At 36.3% G+C, this 21019-nt stretch overlaps 1 protein-coding gene across 2 annotated transcripts in view; it reads right to left on the minus strand.

The window, feature by feature from the left end:
* LOC150082796 (FH1/FH2 domain-containing protein 3-like) overlaps positions 1-21019 on the minus strand; it is a 763267-nt gene that overhangs the window by 421594 nt on the left and 320654 nt on the right. For both annotated transcript variants that reach the window (XM_090377607.1, XM_090377606.1), the window contains exon 4: positions 16511-16632. In XM_090377607.1, coding sequence (XP_090233733.1) covers positions 16511-16632 — 122 coding nt within the window. The remainder of the gene's footprint in view (positions 1-16510; positions 16633-21019) is intronic.

A 21019-nucleotide genomic window follows, 5' to 3' on the forward strand; every position in this document is an offset into this window, starting at 1 on the left:
GGGGCCTTTGGCCCATTTCCTTCTTTGGTGAGACACTTGATGACTGAACGATGCTCCAATTTCAGCAAATCCATAATTCAATACAGGTGTCTTCCTTCTTTCTATTACAGCAACACAACAAACACATAGTGGGATCAAAATTAGTATTATTCAAGTTGAGATATGTAAGAACGTGAATCATTGAAATATAACTATAGGAAGTACTTTAAGTAGATAATTTAGAGAACACCCTCGTAGCGTACTTTATCAAAGCGTCCATTCCATAAATTTTAATTTATTAAAGGGTTCAGCCCATTTTTATAGGTAATAATAAGTCGTTTATTAGGCAACAAATATTTCATCATCAAATAATTTCATTTCTTCACTTGAATATTATGATCACTTAATAGGACAAATTTTTCTTCAATGAGTAATTTCGATCATGTGATGCATACGTAACTCATGACCTCTATTATGCTATTTTCGGTAATTGCTTATTGGATATGCCAAACACACGTGCATAACATGGAAATGGGGTTTATTTAACGGTGATTCAAAAAATTTTACAATAAATTTCGACGACCTTTCTTTGACACTTACAAAATTTTTAACATTCAATTAATTTGAATTCCGGGGTTCAAGCCCGTGACTGCTGAATACGGTGCTGTTTCTTGTAATCTGTCTATCTTGTGAACTCCTCTGGCCGTTCGGTCGTCCCGGAGTATAAACAGAAAATTTATTATTTTATTATTATTCATTTTCCGTTATAAATTTAACTAGTGAATTTTTGAAACTTGTTATGTTGCATAAATTTACTGTTTATACTCCGGCACGACAACCAAGTCAGTGGAGTTTACAATAAATCGTCAATACAAATATTTATCGTATTTAGTAGTCACTTGGACCCCGGTCTTGAACCCCGGTCCACTCAAGGAACGCGTGCGCTGCACTCTCGCTCCTGACCACTGGGCTACGTCAGGCCTAAATATATATCTTCAAAGGGACAAATTTTCAAAAGTACAAAGTTCGATGAACTAGTAATGACAATGACATAGCATCCTTGAGCTAGATCAATGGAGATCGCATAAAAGACTGTCCCACAACACGATGCAGACTGTCTGCTGTATTAGAGATGGGAAAATTAAAATTTTAGCTGGACTTCAAATTAATTCTCTCAATATTTCCGGTACGTAAATTTCGCCTTTTAGTCTACAAGGAGGGTGCACTCAAGATCTGCACCACTAAGGATGTTTAAAGATAAAAGAGAAGGAAGAGAAATATATGCCCAATTGCATCGTTATTTTCTTAGAAACAGCTCTTGGTGAACTTACGCACATTAAGTAGTTTTTTTTAATTAATGATCAAATAAGAAGTCGTATTTGTTAGATCTAGTTTGAGACCCAAAATGAATTCACGCAAACGAAAATGATAAAAACTGCTGCTAAATTAACTACAGTATTATGTTCAAAACATCGGGTGTGTCACGAAGAAAAATTTTAGGACACTGGAACAAAACGCTGAAATCTACGACGTGCGATCACCCTACAATAGTTAATTGCTGTTGTCATTCACAACAGGATTTTTATCCTCGCTGGCAAATGTAATCTATTTTCAGTTTCTGAAATGAATAATTTCAGTCTTCCTCTACTGCTGCAACCTACTAAATTAGTAAAATTTGGACACGGGTTGGTTCACAATAATTTGAACATTTCCACAGTTCCTTCCGGCTTTGCTGCTCGTTTTGACAGCAGAAATTCTCTCCTGCCCGAAGAGGAACTCGACCAAGTCCAGTTTTTGACAATTTATTTGCCTAATGTTTCAATATTTCGTAAAGTGAATACGGATAGCCTAGGCTTTATATCTCTGTGAATGTACCAAAAATCTTAAAACTGTTATAAGTTTCCCATTTTCAGTAATCAACTTTTGACTATCAAAAGTAGTCAAATTTTGACTTTTTTGGCAGTCTTAGGTAATAATTTTTTTGGTGGCTTTTCACTTCCCTACAAAGTAAATTGTAATGCTTTGTCTCAACGTTAGCCTGGGAAAGGATCAGACGACCGTTCACATCAAAGAATCTCTGAAATTAGCGAAACCGGATTATGTTGGAAAACAATGATTCAGCACACCTGTACCGGTGGATTCCACAAGGAGACCTTGGATTGCGCTCTGGGACTTTCCAATTTCGGCGGCTTTCTGGTCATACTGCCCGTGGGACAATTTCTCAAAAGCTAACACTGACCTTTATAAAAGGAGGAAGCGTGTGTGTGGGAGAAGAGGGGGGGTGTAATTCAAGGTTGATTCAACCTTGACAGTACTGGGCATTCCAGGGGGTCAACCACCATAAACAGTTCGCCGCAATTCCCGTTTTTGCCTTTCACATATGTGTATCTTAATATGACATACATAAGAATCAAGAATTTATAGTACAAACAATTCTATGCACAAAACTGTGCATTATGGTTCCCGCCCATGAAAACAGAACCGTTTTGCATCCCGAAGATTACATTATACTGTAAATTGAAAATAATCGCTAAAATTTTTGTAATAAATATAGAAATGAGCACTGCTTAGTATAATAAATGATACGATTTTGGTTCTTTCTCTATATTAAAGTGCATGCTGCATGAAACCTTCATGTTAAAATACGATTCCGGTAGCTGTATTCTTTTCTTGCTTCGGGTTAATATACGAAGGGGGGGTATTAAAAAGTTCGTACCCTTACCTAGAAATAATAGCCCTAGTTTCTTCACAGGAACTTTAATCCTTTTCGATGTACTCTCCATCTATTGTAACACATTTCTCCCATCTATGGATCAGTTGGGTAATACCTAGATCATTTTTTGCCTGAAACCATGATTCCACTTCTTTGATGACTTCCTGAGACGAATCAAAGCAACCTCTAAGCAATGGTTTTTTAATTTCTTGAAAAAAGAAGAAGTCTGATTATGCAAGGCCAGGGAAATGTTGAGAACTTTTCTCAACATCTGCATTACACAAATCCAACAGTTGGCGAGAACACTGCATTCGACATTGCTTCTGCAAAGCCGTCAGCAATCTTGGAACCCATCGTGCGGAGACTTTAGACATGTGCAGATGGTCATGTAAAATGCTGTGCAGACCCATAACTAATTCCCACTGCATTTGCTATGAAATGAATTGTCACACGTCTATCACTCAGCACCCGCTGCTCAACCTTTGCAACTGTCTCGCTGTCTGTGGATGTTGATGGCCTTCCTTCTCTTGGCTCGTTAAAGAAACTTGTACGACCGCACTGGAACTCCCGTTTCCACTGTTTTACAGTGTCATAGGATGGACAATTCAGTCCATATACAGCTTTCATTTCTTCGTCAATTTCCTGAACTTTCTTGTCCTGCAAATGCAGGAACTTGATCACTGCTCGATACTCTACTTTAACAACCATAACGTCCTTTCTCAGATTCCGGGGTCCACCTTTGGTGTGCGATCACCTACGGGAATGAAATTTCGCATGTTAGTTATCGAATGTGTAGACAACTTATATTAAAAATGGCATCTTCCTATTGATGTTTTATCTAGGTCGGGGTACGAACTTTTTGATACCCCCCTCGTATACTACCATACGTATACTCTTCGTATACTTCACAAAAAAAAAACATTCAGTCCCATCAGTTTCACGTTAACGTTACTTGTACTCATTTTAATAAAGTGTCAGCCCCATTTTTCCGCCTTGACACCCTCGACCCTCCTGGGTAGGCTTTCTATCAACGAACAACAGACTGCAGGGGGATGTAGCCCTCCATTTCTCCTACAAAATAGTGACCAGTCGAGCGACTAATGTGGGATGTGCTGGTCTGAATCCTTCCCTACAAAATAAAAGCTGAGGGAAAAGAAATCTGAAACCGAAAATAAATCTTTACAAAGTATATACAAGAAAATATTTTTAATTAAATATAGTGGAAATACATAACCCATTTGAAATAATAAAATCCAAGAAAGGGAAGCCAAACAAAGGTGTCAAAAAGGCGCGAGATATACAAAAACATCAAGAATTAAATTCATATTTAATATATGCAATTAACTGAGTACTGTTCTATCATGTGCCTCATTTTAATGGCACGAGTCCCTATTCCTATTCGAGCGCATCAAATACAAATTCAGTTACTGTAATGAAAATGACGATATACAGAATTGTGTTGATCTTCGTTCCCCCCGCCCCATTAAAAGTTGTATAACCACTCGAAAATTCATTTACTCAAATATTCATCAGTACAATACAAAGTTTAATCCCCCACCATTCGCTAAGAAGAGCTACTGAAAAGACACAAGCAAGGTTACCAAACAGGTAATAATCCTAAATAAAAGTAATAATAATTTCAAAAATGTTCCACATTATAGATTCATTCACTTTTCCGATTTTTAAACAAAGGCATCTGGGGGGGGGGATTTATTTCCTCCCCGTAAGCTCGTTTAGAAACATTCTGGAAAGGGAAGCAATAATAATTTCAAAATATTATACTGTAGATTAACGGTTCATTCATTTTTATGATTTCTAAAAAAGGGCATGGGGAGGGATGCATCCCTTATCTCTGGAAGGTTGTCAATTCGAAGAAATAAATAATGATAATTTCAAAATTACTCCACATTAACGATTAACTCGCTTTTCCGACTTTTAAACAAGGGTGTATGGAAGATACATCCCCTATTCCAAAGTATATTTTTTTTTTTTTTTTTTTAGCATAGGAACGTAATGATATTTATTTTCAGTCTCAGCCTTTTTACCAGAAGTTTTTATTTCCCACTTTTTTTTTTTAGTTACTATCGATCTGGCCCTCGCATGATGTTCCAGTTCATCCTGCAGGTGTTCCACAAGGATCAAATCGGAACACCGAGCCGGCCATGTACATTCGTGTTTCTGAACTTTCGAACAGTGCCACAATTCCCTGTGCCATACCGTCGGTATGGCACAGGGAATTATCCTGTGAAAACAAGAAAGTCCGTACCAAAGAACTGCTATTTAGTAAGGAGCATGGAATTGCCCAAAATGTTAAGGTAGGCATCAGCGTTCATGGTTTCCCACGCAACTACCAACCAAAGGTCCTAGGCCGCATCATAATCCCACGTCGTCTGAACCTCATTGTTGTAAAATGCAGAGTTGGGGGAAACCCCCGGTGCTGCCGGACGAAAAAAAAAAAAAAAAAAAAGCACTACTCTGACACAAACCAGAGATTACACCTTTTCTGGGTTTTACAGAGGTTTTGTACTTCTTTTCAATTTAAAAGGAAAAAAAAAGTACTCTGGAAGCAGACGTTCACTAAACATCCTCAACACACACCGGCCCAACTGATTGGAATAGGGTGTAGCGAGATTCGTCACTGCGTAGAACCGATTTCCACTACTCTATGGACCAGTAACTGCGTTCGTTGCACGATGAGGTAATGCCAGTGGTTAATTTGGTGATATTTGGCTTATGCACCTCCTCTCTCCCATGAAAACCAAGGTTGTAGGGCTCAGTATGTAGTATGTTTGTTCGTACAGAGCTCAACCCCTGTTGACGCCGTTAACTGTTGGTTGATGTTTCGCAGAGATGGCTGATGAGACTATAATACTATTCTTCTGAGTATCCTCTGAGTATCCTTTTTTGCTTCTTTCGCGTTGCTGGTGACGTTGCGAGTGATGACTCGTCATCACTCCACTTCCATTTCATGATAACATCACTGACTCGTCATCACTCCGGCTTCCCTTTCATGATAACATCACTGACTCGTCATCACTCCAGCTTCCATTTCATAATAACATCACTGACTCGTCATCACTCCAGCTTCCATTTCATGATAACATCACTGACTCGACTTTGGTTGGTCAGCTATCAACAATTGCACGAATCGGCATGCCAGAAGTGGGAAATCGACAATAACACCTTTAGCATCTAAACAGAAGTGTTTGGATACTTTTTGGAGGGTAGTGTATATATAAATATCCCTCCCCCCCAACTGGAAAGTGATGCAATTACTTTTAAATCGCATCTACCGTATTACAACTTAAAAATACGATGCCACACTTTTAGGTGACTCGACGACTGCAAAATAAATGATAAATGTTAGCTTTCTATACTTTACAGACATTCAGTTGTCAACCTCTTCTGAGTGTTCTATGCAAAGGTAGGTCCTTAACTCCCGGGAAATTATAGAAGCTAATGCAATAGTTTCCCGGTGCTGTAAAACTGGGGTCGAAATGGAAAATTTTACGAAACTGTACAATTTTTAATAAAATGTTTTATTTTTGATAATAAAGTATTTACATTACATTAGCGATGCGTGTGGCCAACTGGAGAGGCGTTCCGGTGCGACATTATGAGTCCCATATGTGGATCTGTTGCCGCGAGTATTCAAGGTGGTTTGCTTGTTTAGGGTATAGAAAATAGCCCGGAATAATTCACGGAAGTAAAACTCGAACCGCCGCTTGAGACGCTAACTTAAGCTTGAATGAAAGACTGTCAGAAATTCCTCCGGTTTATATAGGGACCCTGGCCCATAACATTCCAAGCGGGTGACAAGTGACTAAACCATTATACTGATATGGAAGTCTCCTGGTGTACACAAATTATCATGTTGATATCGATAATAACAATACATCCCTCTCCTTATGTGATTGCTTTTATCTCTAAACCAATGGGAAAATATCAAATGCAAACGTGCTTCCCAATCTCCGTTCACAAAATCATCTTTCTAGTCAAAACTCTCGGCCCACCTCTTATTCATCTCTAATAGCCTCTTCATTAAAATGAGTTATGCGGAACGCTATCAAATGCCTTGCCAATGTCCATATACAGTAGGCTTCATAGTTTTCTGGCATGTGGCCACACCTATCATAAAAGGCATCCAGTGATGCTACCTGTATTAAGTAAACATTTTTATGGTAATCATCAAGATCAAGGTTATATTTTATCAGTTAATTGGTTACCATCTTGGATCTCTTCCGCGCAGGCTAATAAACTTAAGTCTTTCACATATTGCTAATTCGTTAATTAGTAGCATTTGGTAAGCTTGTTAGGCCTTATTCTTTCTCCTTGATTCTCTCATTAACACAGATAATTAATACCCCATTATGGTGATGAGCTGTCCACTGCAAAATGTGCAAGAATGCCCATTCATCCATCTCCACGATCGAGACAATTAATTTTCGATAAGTACAACATAATGCATTAGCGTGTATGAAACGATACCTGAAGCATTTAATGAGAACGGAAAAGAGGGGTACCTTGAACAATGACCAATAGTAAAACAAAAATAATGGCTGTCAGTAGAGTATTTGTTATACATGTCAGTGTCAACTGGCAACAATGGACTCGTGCGTCAGCACGTGATCACATTACCTAACATATATTGTTGCACGTTAAGCTGACACTCAACTTCCAACCTAAGCAATATTCCCATAGCATTTAAACGAATTTCCTTGTACGATGTGGCCATGAAGTTGCCATCATGCTAATGAGAAACACAACACTTTTGTCAGAAGTGCTACTGGAATGTTATTTAAGAGACAAAATTAGATGTTTGAAAGTCATTAAATTCCTACCAACTTACGTGTTGTGTGTGAACTTTGAAACAAAAGCATTTTATCTTGATGTCCAATATAGTTTTCGTGAGGATTATTCACAAGGTCAATTTCAATAATTGCAGGTTCGTGGTACAAATAAATAGTGACAAGAAAGGGAAAGTATGCTGGGCATTCAAATACGAGGATGTTCTCTGGAGGTTCTAAACCGCATTGGTGTTTAGAAAGTTAAAAGGTGATAGACCACGTCTTTAGATCAAGGTGTTCGTAAATTCTTCACGTTATTCATGACAAAAATTGGAGTCCTGCAGCTCGCAGACAATTTAACGTCGTCGTCTATGAAATATTATCAAATATCAATGTTTTATGGGGCCATCTGATAATCGGCTCTTCTGTAATAAAGTCGTTATACGGGACTATAAAATCGGCAGCCGGGGTCGGCATCCCGCTTTGCAAACAGTTTAAGGAACTATGTGAAAACAGCTTCTCTGTAAAGGTATGAAAACGCCCGGTTTTGACCTCGAACTTTTACATTCACGCGCAAAACGATCAGTCAACTTATAGGGCCAGGTCAGCAATATATAATTCTTTTCTTCCGAACAAAAGGAGGGGAAAGGAGGAGGAGATAGGAGGCTGCATCGAAAGAACGTGCATCGTAGCAGGATTTCGATCGTTCAATAACCAGACAAGGCAATACACCCTTATGAGGTGGGGGAGAGAGTTTTTCTGCTCCATTACACACTTAACCCTTTCGTTTCGTTAATGTACTTTGCTTTTTAACAGCTGCAATAATTTAATGAACAAAAACTCTAGTCTTCTCATTTAAGCTTTCTTTTGAGCAAGTTTGCAGACTAACAAGTATTCTCGTGTTTGAGAAAGCTAAGATTTATTAAAATTGGTGACGATGCAACCATGAGTGGTGGCACACTTAGTGACAAATGCCATTAATCTAAGATATTAATCGCGCTGACGTAATGCACAAAAACAGAAAACAAGGAAACTTTTAGGATCCTTGTCAGAATTGCCTGAAGCGGTTAAACAAGGTTTAAAAGGGGAAAAAAAAAATTCACCACAAGAACCTAGGCTACATACGGGAACTTTCCGCTTACTGTGACGTTGCTGGCATGTGTCCAATATAGTGATAAACAGAGCAGCTAACTGTCTGTATGCATCAGACTTGGAGAAAATGAAACTAAACCTCATTTATTTCTCTCTCTCTCTCTCGATATATATAAAGATGTATTTCTGCAACATTAGAGAAACTATATTTCTTATCATTTTTGGAATTCCAGTACCTCAAATTTTACTGAAACGGCAAAAGAAATATACTGTATATATATATATATATATATATATATATTTTTTTTTTTTAAATAAATTTTAATTTAATAAATTCAAATCACTAATCACTATTACATGACCTTTCAATCGATATACTTGATTCTTGATCTGTCGAAAGCATTTCCCGTCCCCACCAAGGAATGTATGAAGAGTCCGGATGGTGGGAAAGAGGGGGGGGGGGTGGCATTTTGAACTAATCACACTGCTCAAAACCTACATATTTTTTTAAGCAAGAGCAACTGTTTAATACAGTTTTTTTTTGCAACACATATTTTCTGTATATTTTATATCTGTATTATTAAATATAAATTGGGCCATATAAACTCATTAAATATATTAAAAATAAACTAATTAAATTAAACATTGCGTTCTTTTGATAAAGCCCTAAAAATATAAAATACAATTTTATGAGGAAGTGAGATTTTATATCACAGAGGCGGGGGTTGGCGGTTAAGAATCACTGGTCTACATGTGATATGTACACATATCCCGAACATGCACTACACGATCAATGTCTTACCAATCTGATTTCCTACTGTTTTTAAATAGTAAAATCTGTATGCATTTTTCTATCTCATTACACTGAATTCAAACTTAATTATGAACAAATGAATCTACGGAATACACACACACAAAAAAAAACATATTTGTTGTATAACCTACAACTCTCAGTGTAAGTCCTATCTATAGGAGCGAGTATTGCGACCCAGAACTACTTGAGCCGATTTATTTTTCTACCTTTTCCTTTACTTTTTACTTTCTTTTTATTTTTCGTGAGCCATTAGTTTTACAAACGCGTAACGAGACGCTATATTCTTTCTATATTAATTTTCTTTCCTTCACAAAGTTTAGCTTCTTCTATAAAAGAATGAATTTCTTTATTTCCTTTTCTATGCTGGGCTGTATTTAACATGAATTTAATTAAACACTAACAACACACATTTATTTGTGTTTCCTTCTATAATTTACTGATCCATCCTATTTTCTCCGTCTAATATTTCCCACCTTTTTAGATATATGTTAGACTTTGGAAAAGGTTATTTTTTATTATTTTCGTTAATTTTTACTTATTATATTTAGGTCGATCGTTATCTACATACTTTTACCAATAATATTTTCCTTTGTAAGTGTTTGTGGCCTTAACTTTCTTTATTTGCTAAATTATAAAGTCAAAATCTAATTACTATTTACTTGCAACGTTTACGTCAGAAACAGAGCCTACACGTCGCCGTCTTTTCTCTGAATTTCGGTGGTTGACTCTTAATAACTATACCGAGGTTGTTCGTTGAACAACATTTTTTTTCACTTGTTCTTTAACACTTTTATACAGCTTCTTTTCGATAAAAGTCCATAAAAATTCCTTTCTCACCTCCTTTTTTTCTTTCTTCACAATACATAGCTTATTCTCCTATTCCTTATTGCTATACATTGTTTAGAGATATACACGTAATAGCTAGTTTACTGTAAATAGCTTGTGTATACGGTATTACATCTCCTTCCTGCTTAATTCAAGCACGTAATCCGAATACTAATTTACTCAATTATTATTATTATATACTAAATCATAATCACTATCTAACTCTAGCTTCTAAAATCATGAGGGGATTATAGTACTGTAATATATTCTGCAATTTAAATGGTAAAGTATAATTACTATATACTAATCGTCTGCAAAACTAATAAGCAAGGTATCGATACCATTTAAGTCTTTTTAGTTCCCTAATTAGAATAGTGCAACCAATATTAAATAAATAAATAAAATGTATTACTTATTTATTACCAATAAAGGTCCGTACAAAATTTTCAAATACCTGATCTTTATCACTTACCTTTTTCTTTTCATTATGTTGTGTATTGCGCCATAAATTGACATCAAGTCAACACGATTGTACGGTGAGCTTATTATAGAAGCTTGCAACTAATTTAATAATGTCGTTTTGTAAATTACTGTGAACTTGTCAAAGAACAAAGGTAAATTTGTGTTAATATGGTTACAGTGTTTATCTAATAATTATAATTTTGTACCTTGGTTCAGAAATGAAATTATGCAATTAATACCTATTCGTTTGGTCATGATAAATTACAACTGCATAATTTATTTATTTACATATTTTCCACCTATCGAGCACTCAGGCCCTATGGGTGAAAATTACTCTTTACTCTGTTTCAAATTTGTATAAACTTCATTATATTGCTATTTCTCACCTGGCTCTAAAATTCAAGTGAGAAATGACATATAACGAAATTTATACAAATTTGAGAAATTTAACGAAACCAAGTAAAAGAGCAAGTTTTTATAAATAGAAGGTTGAAGACTGAGAGCATGTAAACTTTATTTTAAAGTAAATGCGTTACGATGCCATTACTATATTTCTATATTGAATTTTCAAGGGGTGAAGAAAAAGCACAATAAGCTGATTTAATGATAATAATTAATATTTTAATAATATAAATTATTTAAGGCAAAGGCCTCATGCTACGAGGTATAATGACTAACATGTAGGTTAGTGCGAAAGCATCATTTTAACGTAGCCATCTACCAAATACGTTAAATAATACGTTACATTTAAAAAAATTACATTAAAAATGTAAAAAAAATTACCTGCCCACCCACCGAAGAGAAGCCAACAAGCTTTGAAACGGTGCCATCTGGCTGGTGGTATCCGCTGAGAATAAATAACAGTAGTCTTCTCCATTGGTGAAGTGTTATTTATTCGAGGTAGTACAATACCATGGCAACTCGTTGTGAAGGCATTCACAATATGAGATATAACCAAAACGATGCCAATTTAATTAATTAATTTAACTATTTTGCTAGATGGCTACGTTAATATGATGCCTTTGCACTAACCTACATATTTTAATAATAAGAAGATGAGGAAGAGGAATACAGTACTATCTTTGAAAAATAGTAGTTTCATTGTGTTATCATCTTAATGCTGACTACATATAAGTACAATCAGTTTATGCTATCGATTTTTCTAAAGTTTATTTTTATACAGATACAGCCACCTATAGGGCAGAGGAATTTAAAAAAATTAAGAAACCGATACACTAACAATAGGGCATTGATTTTTTTTTTTTAAAGGCGTAAGAATTCTATCTAGCAGCCTATCACATACCTACCAGTAGTCTACAATGACTAAGCTCTTGCCAGTAACACTGACAGCAGTGAGTGAGTAACTTTTGTTTTCAGAATATGCAAAGTTATCAGTCAGTACCGAAACTAATTTCCAATTAAATTCTTCTATTTCATTATTAGCGATTTGCTTGCATTACATCATTTATAATGAATTACTTTTTAGGTACGATAATTTTAGCATGGAAAAATATAGCGAAAATTGCATTTCTTATAACCACTATCGTTTCAGTATACAGTTTGGATACTTTCTCACTTGTTATGGTGATCTAATAGAATACTGCACTTCCTTATCTGCTGTTCGAAACGAAACTTGCAATACAGTATATTCAACTTAGCTGCTTCGGAGCTAACACCTCGAAGAGCTCTTGCGGTCTTTATGGATGAATCACATTATCACTTTTAGACTGTCGGACGGCATACAAGGTGACGTAATTGTGTCACTGACCCAGCAACATCTCTCTCTCTCTCTCTCTCTCTCTCTCTCTCTCTCTCTCTCTCTCTCTCTCTCTCTCCCTCTCTCTCTTTCTCATTGAAGCCACGACTTAAAAAGAATCCGATGCCAAACACCCAGGGTTCCTCGACACGCATTCCGCTTCATCTATCATCCTGGAGACGTGTGTTGAAACAGAAAGAATCGCAAACAAAGCTTGTAAGAAGTTTAGCAAATCAACTAGTGTTATTATGGCCAGCTACATTTACCAATCGCAAGTTCACCATACCTAACTTGACAGCCAACTGCTATCCTAATCTTAGTTTCATACTTTCGACCTAAATTTCGTTCTCTAGAAAAAGCATATTTCTCTACTATTCTAATAAATATTAAAATTTCACTTTTTTACCAGTCCTAACATTGCAAAAATATGGTTTCTATGGCAAGTGGAGAGATGAAAGGTTCAGTTGCCATCGACAATAGAGAAGATGAGGTAAGTTAATCAGAAAGTAGTCTAGGGTAGTTCTAAAGATGTCTGTTTACTCTGTAAAACAGACATCTTTAGAACATATATCATACAATTACGCCAAAAGGCTGACATGCTGAAGTGGAAAATATAATAGAATATGATGCAAATAGAAACAAAAAACTTATATGTGTGGTGGTGAGGATGCAGAAAAGACAACATAACGTTTGCAGAAGTCGAACTTAAGGAAAGTTGTCAGTTTGATAAGTTACATATCCAGAATGAGAAGTTCCACAAACAGCAACTCCCACTAAGTAGCTTACGAAATACGTCTTAATTTCGTTTTCTTGCGAAAGTCACCATTCCCTTGTTCCAGTGCCGTTAGGCAAGACTTTTAAACTTTCCTCATAGACATATTTTGAGGTTAGGGGACTCGAGGTTTAGATTTATGAATTATACGACTCCGTTGCTTAGAAATAAAGAGCCTTCATTTTAAATTCCGCAAAAAAAATCTTCTATTCGGTATAATCATCGTTTCTTATTGCTACTATTCATTAACAGTGTCAAAACTTAATTTTGTGCAAGTATGGTGTTAAAAATCATCGAGTCATATCGAGGAGAATAAGTTTTAAAGCCTTGACCTTAATATTTACTTCGATCTTCACTTAAGTAACACCCTATTATAAATGAAATATATGTTTATTATTTACGTTTATTAACGTTTAATGCTGTTATTACCGTTATTAATGCTATTTTCTACAGATTTCCTTTCTCTACATGTGCACCTCCTTTTGATGAAATACAGTAATCTATTTAAAAATTTTTCCTAAATATTTTATTACGGTTTATCTGTCCCGAGCATCTACTTGGGCAGGCATAACTATGTGATAAGCTTGTTTAAACTAGTAAGTAATTTATGTATCTATTAAAACTGAACGTATTTAAAAAAGCATAATTAATATCATTGAATTATATTTATACAATTGGTTCATCCAAACAAGTAGCAACGTTAAACATTTGAACAGAGATCAGCAAGGATTTCACAATCAACAATGGCAGTCAGATTGCAGGATTTGCCGACTATTTCTGCTATGGAATTGGTTTTGAGTATCAGCCACACTTCCATGAAAGTAAAAACGTATCTTACACTCACGTGTAAGATACGTATCTTAACTGGAAAGAAGACAAAAGCCACCCTCTCGTCTGTCTTTGAGAGAGAGAGAGATCCACGCGCGCGAGTGTGTGTTCGTGTCATTTTCACGTGATGAGTAAAGTGGGTCAATTTTATTTCGGTACCAGGGATAGGATGGTATTTATAAGGACTGCTGTCCTACCTACCTTCAAGGTGGCTGAAGAAGCTAGACAGAAATGACTGTTCAAATTCCAGTACCTAAACTGGTACAACATGTGCGTTTAACCTCTCATTCTCTACGTGTATCAGATATTAAACACAAAAGGAGTTGGCACAAGATATAGTCTCTGCCCATTTTCATGGGCAGAGACTATATATATTTTATTTTCAATAAAATTATCTTTAGGAAATGAATATAGGTGCTGATAATAAGCATAACTTTCGATATTTAAACTCTTCTTTTAGTTTTGTATTCTTTATACAAAACTGAAAGAACTGTCGTTGAAGCTAGATTTCGTGGACAAGAACTTAATATTCTATAAAATCACTTTAGCGATTAATTTATAATAAGACCTGAAGAATGTGCATTATCAAGGACTATAAAATCACTTGGAAATTATGTTAAAGAAGATGAAAAGCATTTATTGAGTATTGATATAGGTCTATGAAATCGTTCGTATACTAAATGAGCAATGTCGTTGGATTTGCAGAATAGGGATTTGTTTAACGACTCTGTAACTCAAGGCAAATTCATTGTTAGGAAACTTTTTTTTTTTTTTTTTTACTTACTCTTTATGAGTATTATAAACAGGATAGGTGCAGCTACGATGTGTTATTTGGAGTGGGCCAAAGGTTAAGGTCATGAAAAGCATACAAAATTGTTAATTTTGTAAAAATGAACTAATCTCACAGATACTGAAATTTAGTTGATTTGTAGTGTCAAAGAGATGCTAATTAGTTTATGAATTATTATAAAGCTGACAACGTTACAAATATTTCATTTATATTATAATATATTTCTTTTATATTTCAGTTATATATTATAAATATTGCAAATTAAAATCAAAGACTGAAGGTCATTTTCAAGCTAAAATCATAGATTACAGTTGGATATTGCACGTACATAATTAAAAAGAGTCATTTGTGTGAGTCTTCTCACCTACCTTGGTGGAATATACTCAAAGGAAAACCAGAAAAAGAACCATAAAATATAAACTTCGCCCAGAAAATTGTAGTGCATACATTATTCCAAGTGTTCGCCAAGCATTAATATAATTTTAGTGTCCAGTGAGCGAGGTCCGATGAATCGCAGCCTTAACAGCAGAACTATTGAATGTATTTTTTTCCATCTTCTACTGCCCCCTCCCCCTTTTCGTTCGAAGAGATCTGCTACTTCTTAAAGTATTAAAGTGCATGTGACTCGTTGCTGGGTGGCTATCTTCAGGACCGGCTTATGGAGATTCCGAGTAGAATAAACAGGTTCTGTGAAGACCATTCATCATAAGCCGTCATTCAGAACCAAACAACGGACCAGCATCCGCCCACATAAAACCTACTTTCACGAGCAATATGCATGAAATGGCTCTCTCTCTTCACTTCATCCTGCCCCATTTAACTAGCCTGACAAGCACTTGAACCCAATTAACTTTAATTTTCCTATTTTTATCTCTTATCTAATGGGAAGCTGTACGGTATATGATAATTAAAATTTTATCAAGGATCATTCAGTCAGAAATTCTGCATATTTATCTGGGTTTGCATACACATTACAGAACGATCACTGGCTACTGAGAACTTCACTTTCATCTTATCTTGTATTACGATACAAATGGATGGATTCTGTTAATAATCTTTTACAGAATAGTTTCCAATAAAAAAAGCAGGTCAAATAATTATATTACGGGAAAAAGAAACAAATCGTTCTTATGTTCTGTGCAGTCATGGAGATTCTACTGGGTTAAGCGAGCATGAATGAAACTAAAATGAATGAAAGTGGGAACAGACACGTATTCTGGAGAAGACTACAGTAATTTGGCTCACAAGCAGACTGACAACTTACCATTTTGTTGTAGCACATTACCTACCGACCTGAATGCAGGTTCTGTAGATGTTAAACGTATTGTTCATTAACAGTAATTTTTGTCTGGTTTATCATTAACAATGAGAGCACATTTTGTTTCATTACGTTATCGGTTACTTGTTATAGAAGCCTGTACAACTTGAATGGAACTACTACTACTTGACATAGTCATGTAGTAAGAACGTTAATAAACACTCTGCCCACACGGTGACGTACTTTGTCCACGGGATATTAATCATTACGTGATGTGTACAGACAGGAAGAGTTTAATTAGATAGTATATTAACAATACATGAAGCAGCAGTACCTATAATCACTTCTGTCCCTACAAAAAAAAAAAAAAAAAGTTACAACCGTTAATTGGCTGTTGGACTTAGCACGCATTAGAGTAGAGATTTAATACTTACTTTTCCTGGAAACCCTCAAATTCCTCTGACTGTTCTTCAATAGTAGACTCCAAGTCCAAATAATTTCCATAGTCTCCCTCCACACCAGTATACTTGTACAGCTGCAGAGTGCAGTCATCGAGCTGGAAACAGCAATTATACTTAATTAGCAGAAAATACTTGGACGGAATTATTCAAATCACATTTTTACAATTATTTGAGATAAGTGAATGGAAATGAACTCATACAGCTTTTCATCATTGTAGGCATGATAGAAATTTCTGAGGAATTGGTTTGCTAGTTTCAAACAGCTTTTATTAAATATATTTTGGTTTGGTCCAATATATCCAGCACCACGACCATAAGCGACCACGGTAGGCATTAGGGAAAAAAAAAAAAAAAAAAAGCGAGGAGGGTTTTCTCCCCCCATGTGTGGCTCTTCCACCCCTTCGCCTGGAGGGTTCCCGCTGCCAGCTAACATATCCCACCCCCAGAGCGGGATGGGCAGCTTGACCTTCTTACCAGATTCGACACTGCATGGACATGACAACCATCATTGACAAAGACATACTGTGGCTTTGCTGCCGACACGCCATTTGGCGATCTGAACTGGGTGCTCTAACCCGGTTCCCTTTAAAACCCCATCCATAGGCAGGGACGGGGGAGACAGAGAACTGTCTCCCCCCTCCTCTGCCTCCTCTCGACGCAAGCTCTGCAAGTACTAGCCGGAACATTACCTTTAGACTTGCAAGTTACTTATAGAGGCTTTTTATACAGACTGAAAAGGCAGATTGAGGCCGAATTTCTTGGAATAACCATCAACCTTCAAGAAGATGCTAAAAGAGAAAGAAGGAGACTGTGGAACGAGTTAGTAAACATTTGGCAGTCTCGATGGATTCAGCTCCCGTTGGTGCAACAACAAGAAAATTTATACCACAAGTTTCATTTCTCCTTGATAAACGTGTTCGATTGTGGTTCTGTATGGACATATTCACGTCGTACCTGTTGACAGGACATGGATCGATGAACCAGAGTCTTCTTAGGTTCAATTTATCACAAACAGACCTCTGTTCATGTGGATCACCAGAGAGTTGGGATCACATCTTGTTTCATTGCTCCCTGTATGACGATCTCAGACTTCCTCTTCAAGCACTTACTAATTTTCAATCAGGACAGGAGTCGTCTCTGCTTCAAAGCTCGGAGTCATTTCAGATTCTTCAGGCTTTCTCTCAAGGCGTATTTCTTCGAAGGCGTTCAGTGTCGACAGATCTCAACAGGATGCAGCACAACGGTCCTGCTGATGCATAGCTGGTTAGATCTCCTTTAATAATACATAAACTCAAATCCTCAAGAAATTAAATTTTCCTCGGCCTGCAGACAATTAAGTGCTTTCTTCCTTTTTTTTTTTTTTTTTTTTAATTTTATTTATTTTATTATTTAGTTACATAAATGTTTTATTTTAATAATTTTGGTTCCAAATCCAGCACCACGGGTGATCTTTTTTTTTTTTTTTTTTCCCCTCTGGAATGGGCCCCCAGAGGATCCTGGCCTACCTTCTGACAACATTAGGTGGGTCAGAGTCTCTCTTGAGACAGTACGTGCTTTATATGGACTGGCCCACCTTCCCGTGGTGTGGACGAGTACCCAGAATCATCTGTCCAGGTGACTGATGCTTCTGGGTAGCCAAGCGGCCAGAACAGAACAACAAAACACACACATAATACACACAAACCGACGTCACACACATATCTGGCCCATTTGTAGTGCTACTGTTTTTCACAGAGATACGAGGCGGAGTTGAACAAACGTTCTAGGAGCCGCCCTTTACATATACACATGTCCTCTGCCTCCCCCCATACTTCGCCTGGCGGGGCTCGTCTCCATTGACCTCTTTGGGGACATATTACTTTGGACGTAATATGTCCCCAAACTTTACTTTACGACATATTATTTTGGAAATGCGTAGCGTACCACCGAGAGGTGGATTTTGGAGCTAACAGAATCATATCCCACCCAGTAGTCTGTGCGGTAGCACAGTGGTATCGTCACCGTCCTCCCCACACCGGGTGGAAAAGGCCCGGGTTCGAATCCCGTCGATGAAGCGAGGAACTTTAAATGGGCTTTTTTCACTCCATAGCTGAGTTAGTCGGTCTCAGGAGTAGATCGCAAGGTTTCCTCTCCCAGAAACTGGGGGCTTTTCGTCCAACAAAACAGGCAAATCGACCAGAGAACACATGCAATTTACAGACATTATACATACACGGGTATATGTAAGAAATTACGGGTGGCCCTAATACAATAATTTGAATTTGATATCCCACCCAGTGACTGGTGCCACCAAATGTTTTTGCTAATTACGTAAACGAATTTTATGCTCCGCTTTTCATTAAAAAATCAAAATAATTTTGTATTCATAAAGTAAATTTACTATAGATTAAGAATAAATATTCGTCCTCATAGAATCTATGTCGCTAGAAACTCACTAGTGCGTGCGACAAATTAACGTAACCGGTAGTAAATATGTTTCGGTAAATCAGGTCCCTCACGCTGAAAGCTGAGTCGATTTCTGGCAATAATAATGGAATTAGAATTGTATGTCAATGCACTCCAAACTTTTTGACGCCGCAGTCCTATGCACACCCAAAATGAATTCGAAACTTCGCCCCTTATTTTTATTATTATTATTTATTTATTTATTTTATTTTATTTTTTTTTTTGCTCCTTATTTTAGATTGATAATAAATTTAACGGTAAGTTTCAGGCCTTTGTTTCAGGCCAAAAACATGAAAGCAAAAATAAGAGAGGGAACATGTTCGTTACAAGGCATAAACTTTTTACTAAGGCTATTTTGAAATCTGAGTGTCCAAACCAACCTCCAAGTATGAAGAAATGAAGAAAGCAAGTGAAGAAATAAATGTATCAAAAACATTTTTAGTATTAATTAATAATTACATTTTAATGAACCATTTAACTTATTTACGTTATTTTTATTATTTACTAGTTATTTTATGTTTTTTACGAAATTTTATATCATTTAGTTTTAAGTCACGCTTCTGAAAAAAACATTTAAAATAAATCTGCTTGCTCTTGACATCACCTGAATTTGACAGCAGCCTGTTCTCCTGCATGTAGTAGCTTTTCAATAATTTTTTGAAGTAGTAAACCGCGGTAGTAATAACTCTATATAAAACAAAGCTCGTTGTAAAATACAGTACACGGAGATAATGTGCATGTCAGAGTGAAACCACAACAGCGTGCAGAGAATATAAATAAGCATTCATGAAATATGAAATGCTTATTCATATTCTCTATTTAAAGAGAAAAGAACAAAAGACTTGCTGGGGAATTCCAAAAAAAAAAAAATATATATATATATATATTTAATATGAGTATAATGTATTTAGAACTTAGTATTAGTATACGAGAGAGAGAGAGAGAGAGAGAGTTGGATAAAATAATTCAAATTAATCCACTAACCTTAACCTATTCACATTGGCATGTATAGCAATTTTTTTTTATTTAAATATTTATTATGTGCTGTATTTTTTTACTAATATACTTGTATAAGCTAAAATATTTTAACGTGTATTATCATTTCAGCTTCTGGTATACTGCCGTCTATTTTACTTATTTTTTATTTTTTTTTATTTTTTCAATAAACACACACACTCTCCCCCCACCCCAATGTAAGTCCATCTCCACAAAATGATGACAATAATATTCCTAATATTCCATCATTCAAATATTTTTACAGAATCCAAGGTTATAGTGACTTATTTAATGGAAGACTCATGCACAAGAGAGATGGATGGTTTCCTTTTGTAAAGTTTCGAACAAGGTAACATTCAAATTTAGAGAGAGAGTAATTATAAATAAAAAAAATATTAAAGCTGCCGAGCAAGCATTTGTATGTCCATTCACTGCAGTTACTGCAAACTTAAAGAACGAAACTACACAAGGTTCACTTGTTTCCACCTGCTATGGGCAGACAATAAATTCGTCTCATACAAATGTCAAGGCAAGGATCAGACCACACGCACAATTAAGTCTTCAGTGGCAATGATGCCGCGTATCACAAAATACGATTTCGAGAAATCACATTTCTTGCCATCAATCCCTTACGCAGCATCATTGGCTCTGTTTTCTTGAAATAATTCTAAAAATAGAAACGTGAAAAAGTCCATCTGATGTCTGCACTGCATGGTTCTTTCTACATCACATTGCTGTAATGTCCAGAGTGCTTCCATTTTCTGCAAAAAGATAGGTGACCAGCAAATGCTGGGAGACGGCTTCTACTTCCGAAAAGGTGTGCGACCATGGTATCCCATTGTATGAAGTGTTTTTCTGGTGGTTATAGGTAATACACTTACCCCAGTTCTGTCGATTGTCTCTAGAGTCAACTCAATAAGGGCAGCTTTACGATTTCCTCTAACTACCCGTTGCAATAGTACATATGTTCTGGGAGCCATTAACAGTAGTCCGCCACTATTAACGCTTGGGATGAATTGTCGCCTCACCTTTTATCTTCCA

Source organism: Mastigoproctus giganteus, chromosome 7, assembly GCF_048544385.1.
Source record: "Mastigoproctus giganteus isolate SK-2022 chromosome 7, ASM4854438v1, whole genome shotgun sequence".
Taxonomy (NCBI): domain Eukaryota; kingdom Metazoa; phylum Arthropoda; class Arachnida; order Uropygi; family Thelyphonidae; genus Mastigoproctus; species Mastigoproctus giganteus.